Here is a 6,000-nt window from a genome sequence, read left to right as displayed (position 1 = left end):
AATCCCAAGGTTCGGTTGATTCCCTGGGGCGTCTATAAACCACCTGCCGGTTTGTATTTCTTTTCACGTGTTTTTGACACATATATTTAGCGCCCATCGCTAAGTGTCATGTGGGCGGTCTTATGGCGCAATGAATAGCGTCTTTACCTTTGGGCTATGGAAACAGAAATGTCCTGTTGCCTCATGTTTCATTAAACATGGGAAAGGCTCTAAGTTTTATTTATTGTCATAAAGAGAAAGAGCGTCAACAGAAACACAAATAGGGCAGAATGTACATCAGTGATAGTTGATCTGCAAGTTCCAGTTTTCTAAAGTCTTTGAACATAAAAATTACCTCCAGCAGTTCAGCTCAGACTGGGGTAATGATAGCTGGGCCACTTCTCTGGAGGACATTAATGAACCAGTAATGTCATTAACTCTCAACTTCCCTCCAAGAGCAACTAGAGATGGGCAATAAATGCCAGCTAGCCAGTGATGCCCAAGTCTTATGAATGAATTAAAAGAAAATAGGCTTTTCTTTATAATAAAAAAGCAGCCTCATACTCAGTATAAAAGAACAATTTCCTTCCTTCTTCAAAACCTCCAAAACGTGAGTTTGCCAATTCTCCAGCAATGTCCTGGAGACTCTATTAATTCTGGATTAATTGTCAGAATGCTGCTTCAAGCAACCTGGGACAGAGATCAATGGAGCACTAAAAAGTACTCACACGTCTTTAATTTTCTTTGAAGGCCATCGATTGTTTATTATTTATAACGTCTTAAAGATAACATCCTGCTGTTTCAATTGATATGGGATGATGGTGTGTTGTGAGAATGGCTGTGCCAGTTGCCCAGTGCTGGGAGGTTAGAGCAGGAAGTTGCAGGAACATAAGAAATAGGGGCAGGTTACACCATTTGACCCCTCCAGTCTGTTCTGCCATTCAGTATAATTATGACTGATCGATGCCAGCTCCACTTTCCTGCCCATTCCCCATATCGCTTGCTTCCTTGAGAGGTCAAAGGTATCCAACCAGAGTGAGAAATACTGAAATAATGGTGAGAAAATTCTAGCAGAGACACTGAATCTCACTGAGACACAGATTGACAGTAATAGATATATCAGTGTGAGAAATACAGGCAGATCTCTTGCTTAAGCAGATATCCCTTGGAAAGCAATACACGGTGTAGTGTTGCCCTGCAATGCTGTGTATTGATGGTGCAATGCAAGGATACAGCACTAGAGGGTGATAGAAGCCTTAGAGAGACAAGGAGAGCAACAAGTTCTGGGTCTCCATCTCAAGCCTACTGAGATGCATCAGTTTTGACAATCTGTATTGTAGATGGATCCTCAGAAGTCAGTTTGCTGATCATTTATACATGAGAATAGATTGAAGTTAAACCATAACAAATAAACATTTTATAGATATACATTACTTTACCACATCTGAAAAATATTTGACAGTGACACAATAAATTATTTTGAAGTGGGATGACTTGTCAAGGAAAAGTACATGGAAAGATCCCACAAAGAGGAATGAATTGTGAAGTTGATTACTTTGCTTTTATTGGTGTTGGTTGAAATTGAATTCTTGGCCACAACAGCAGAGGGAACTCTCTCTAACCTTCCGACAAGCACCATGGGTTCTATAACATCCACCTGAGGAGTTAGTTGAATTCTCAACATCGGGTCTGAAGGAGAGCCCACCCACACAGTGGCCACCCCCCTCAACAGCATTTAGCCACAGCTGACATTTGACCCCTCAGCATGGGCCTTTGCCTTATGTTTCAGTCAAGAAGTTGTGAGTTCAAACCCCATCCAAGAGACCTGAGCATAACATCTAGCACTGGTGCCCTCACTGCAGTACCGCAGGGGTGCTGCATTGTCAGAGCCACCATCATTTGGAAGAGAAATTCATTTTACACCCTAAATATCCTACAGTAGGTGGATGTAAATGATCCCACAAGCACTGTTTGAAAATAACTCAGGGGGACTGTACCCAGTGTCCTTTGCTAATGTTTTAAGTTCAATAACAGTCACTAAAATACAATATCTATGAATTAACCTATAGGTTACTGTTGGTGGGAGCTTGCTATACCCAGATTAGCTGTCCTGCTGCCAGCATTTCAACTGCACTTTAAAAATACCTCTTTTTATTCGAAGCTGCTGTGGGACATCCTGAGATATTAATGTTATTTCTTTCTTACAGAGTAATCAGCGATTCTGTCGATCATTTTAAATTAACTAATACGTCTGTGATTGCAGCCACTTATTCTCAATAACTGGAAACAGACATTAACAGAGAAAAAAATACTCAATTTTCCTTTCCCTTTACTGATTGGTTACCTAATCCCCACTCCCAGATGATTTCTGCACTCCTGATTGGCTTGCAGGATTTCAGCTGAGACTTTCTTACACTTTGGCTTTGGATTCAGCCTCACTTTCTGAGTGTGTTGCTTCAAGAGATTTTGTTCTAACAAGAAAACGGTCAACTGATGAAAGGGTCTTATCTCAGAAACACTGGGCGCCTTGTGTTTCCTGAGAGCTCTTAGAAACAGTGTCAAGCTCTTTATGTTTGAGAAGAATATTTTACAGAAGAAACAGAACCTGTCGGAAATATTTCCACATTTTTGTGCTGGTGAATTGATTGTTCAGTTGAAGACAGGATGTCGTCTGTGTGTCTGCATTTACTGGGCTTTCTGTTGAGTTCCCTGGGCTGGATTGCTATTCTGATCGCCACTGGCACCAAGGAATGGGTTCAGAGCTGTTCGTCAGGAGCAACCGATTGCCGACTCTTTGGTGAATTGAGACTGCAGGGGCTGTGGACCGAATGTTACCGATTAACTGGGACCTATCACTGCAAGACTCTGTCTGACATTCTGAAAATGCCAGGTAACTCCTACATCACCGTTAATCTAATGTTACCACACTCACTCCTTTCCATCTTTTTTTATTAATTCCCCAACAAATTTTAATTCATAGGCATGAATTCCTTCACATTTATCTCTACATTTAAATAAATAATTCCTCCACTCTCTGCCATCATTCCTTCCTGCCCTTTTAGCTAACCTTCTCTTGTTGTACTTTGTTCATCATCATCTTCCTCCCTTTTCTCCTTGTTCCAACTTTAATTATTCCCCCAACATCTGGTTCCTTACTCTATACACCCTCCATCCTCACCCGTCATTGCTTTCAGACCATCATCATACTCATTAAAACCGCAGCTTGCAACAGCTAGTCGACACTTCTCACTGATATTCCACTAGTTAACTTATTAACCTATTTAAATTCAGGTAGTTAACACACTGGGTTCAGAATTTAATGTGTGTATATCCCTTAATCCTTCCTGCTCTAATTCACCCATTAATCATTAAATGAGAACATTATTCTCCTTCTGAATCTTGAATTCAACCCAAGCGACAAGATTATATGGTTTCAGCAATTGGTAGTGGCTAAAGTAAAGCCGCTAACATTCTTTAGTCTCTGAATTCAGAATTCAGCAACAATTTTTCAATCTTTCTTTCCACCAATCTATCATTTCCCACCATTCATGCCTGTGATTATTTCCACTGCAGTGACAGCCACGACTCAGTGGATAACGCTCATGCCTCTGGGTCAGGAGGTGTTAGATTTATGAGCCATTCCAAAGACTTGTACCCATGATCCAGGTTGACACTCCAGTGTGGTCCTGCGGGAGTGTTATACTGTTGGGGCCACCAGCTTCCAGATGACTAGTTAAACCAAGGTCACATCTGTCCCATCAGGAAGGAGTAAAAGATTTAATTGCGCTATTGGAAAGGAGTTTATTGTAGATTGTCCGATATTATCACTTGTACACGGCCATTATCATCTTGATGCTGATGGGATCTTACACAAATCTGTTGCTACATTTGCAGACTGATTACATTGCAGTTCATTGGCCATCAAGCACTTTGGGAAATCACAGAATCTCTGCAAAGCAGAAGGAGGCCATTCAGCCCATCAAGCCTGCACCAACAACAATCCCACTCAGACGCTATCCGTATAACTCCATATATTTACCCTGCTAATCCCCCTGACAGTAATGGGCAATTTGTCATGGCCAATCCACCCAACTCGCGCATCTTTGGACTGTGGGAGGAAACCAGAGAAGCTGAAGGAAACCCACGCAGGCACAGGGAGAATGTACAAACTCTACACAGATAGTGACACAAACCAAGAATCGAACCCAGGTCCCTGGCGCTGTGAGGCAGCAGTGCTAACCCACTGAAATCCTGAGTTTGTGTAGCATTTTGCAGAGATGTCAGCTGACTCTTTCCTTTATAATCCACTTTCCGTTAGCTTGGCATTGTCGCTGTTCTGGGCTTTAGGAGATTCCTAAAGGAAAATGTAGCTACAGGTTGAAATCTTTCTGAAATAAGGGAGCCAGTTTCCCTGCTCCTGTCTCGGGTGGAAACAGATTGGGTCTACTGCAGATACCAAGCTTTTTAGTGGGTCAGCAGCTGTTGCAAACAACTCAAAGCCCTGATCCCATTCCTGACTTGCCTCTATTCTGCTCTTGATCAGTTTTCCACATGGATACACTGGCTGAATGTATGATTGTGTAATTCTCACTGCAACCTCAAAGTTCTCCTTACTGACTGTAAAATTAATTTGAAACACATCTGATCAAAAATGTGTGATATTGCAATAGTCTGCATGAATGTTGCAACTTGATAGTTGGCAATGAAGAAAGGCATCACCAAATGACATGCTTGTCTCTGCTCCTTCTGCTCAGGCACCCTCTTCTCCTTTGAACTCCTCTACCTACCCCAGCTCAGTTGCCCCTTCTTTGAAACTCTCATTATCTAATTACCCCTGCTTTTACTCTCAATTAGATGTCCTTCTCATCTTTCATCCTCTCTCCTCCATGACTCCGCATCCTCAGCGATATTAAACTTAGAAATATACAAACACAGACTCGTAGAATCATTAGGGCACACAAGAAGGCCATTCAGCCAATTGTCTCCATGCTAGCTCTCCTAAGAAGCAATTCATATACTGCCACTGCCCTGCCCTGTCCCCACGTTGCTGCACATTCCTCCTTTTCAATTATTTGGAAAATGTAGAAATGTTTACAGCAGAGGAAGAGGCCACTCTGCCCTTTGTGACTGTGCAATCTGAAAAATAAGCCAGCCAACTCAATCCCATTTTTCAGCATTGGGTCCATAATCCTTGGAGGTCACTGGACTTCAGGCACACATCCAGATGGATTTTGCTTGTGTCCCTCTTTTAGGCAGTAATTTATAGGTCCCTAGCATTGTCGAGGTGTAAAAGAAACCCTCACTTCCCCTTTAATCCTTCTCCTAAGAATGGCATGGCAGCACAGTGGTTAGCACAGCTGCCTCAGAGCACCAGGGATCCAGGTTCAGTTCCAGCCTCAGGTCATTGTCTGTGTGGAGCTTGCACAATCTCCCTGTGTCTGCGTGGGTTTCCTCCGGGTGCTCTGGTTTCCTCCCACAGTTCAAGGATGTGCAGGAAAGCTGGATTGGCCATGCTAAATTGCCCAATATTGTCAGAGGGATTGATAGGGTAAATGTGTGTGTTTACGAGGGTATGGGTTGGGTGGGACTTCTGGATGGTGGTATTCGAAGTACCTACTGCTCTTGTCCTTCTGAACGATAGTCATCATGGGTTTGAAAAGTGCTGCCTAAGGAACTTTGGTGTACGTGGCTGCCACTGTCTGTCATTGGTGAAGGGACTAAGGAAGGAGTAACAATCAAGTGGGACTGCTTTGTCTTGGCCGGTGTGAAGCTTATTGATTGTTGTTGGAACTGCACTCATCCAGGCAAGTGGAGAGTATTCCATCACACTCCTGACTTGTAGATGGTGGACAGGGAGTCAGGAGACGAGTTATTCACCATAGGATCCATAGCCTTTGGCCTGGGTTGACAGTCACAGTATTTACACTGCTAGTCCACTTCAGCTTCTGGTCAATGGTAACTCCCATCCCACCCTCCAACCAACCGCGACCCCCCACTCCCCCCACCCCATGATGTTGATAG

At 43.1% G+C, this 6,000-nt stretch overlaps 1 protein-coding gene across 1 annotated transcript in view; it reads left to right on the top strand.

Moving 5' to 3' along the window:
- The first annotated feature begins 2,416 nt into the window (after nt 1-2,416).
- LOC145341176 (claudin-11-like) overlaps nt 2,417-6,000 on the top strand; it is a 29,913-nt gene continuing 26,329 nt past the window's right edge. Inside the window, exon 1 of the mRNA XM_080186095.1 lies at nt 2,417-2,869. Coding sequence (XP_080042221.1) covers nt 2,644-2,869 — 226 coding nt within the window. The 5' untranslated portion in view covers nt 2,417-2,643. The remainder of the gene's footprint in view (nt 2,870-6,000) is intronic.

The sequence above is a fragment of the Carcharhinus amblyrhynchos genome, chromosome 3 (assembly GCF_965287045.1).
Source record: "Carcharhinus amblyrhynchos chromosome 3, sCarAmb.v2.hapA, whole genome shotgun sequence".
Taxonomy (NCBI): domain Eukaryota; kingdom Metazoa; phylum Chordata; class Chondrichthyes; order Carcharhiniformes; family Carcharhinidae; genus Carcharhinus; species Carcharhinus amblyrhynchos.
Note: the sequence above shows the minus strand (reverse complement) of the source record. Positions and strands in the feature narration are given on the sequence as shown.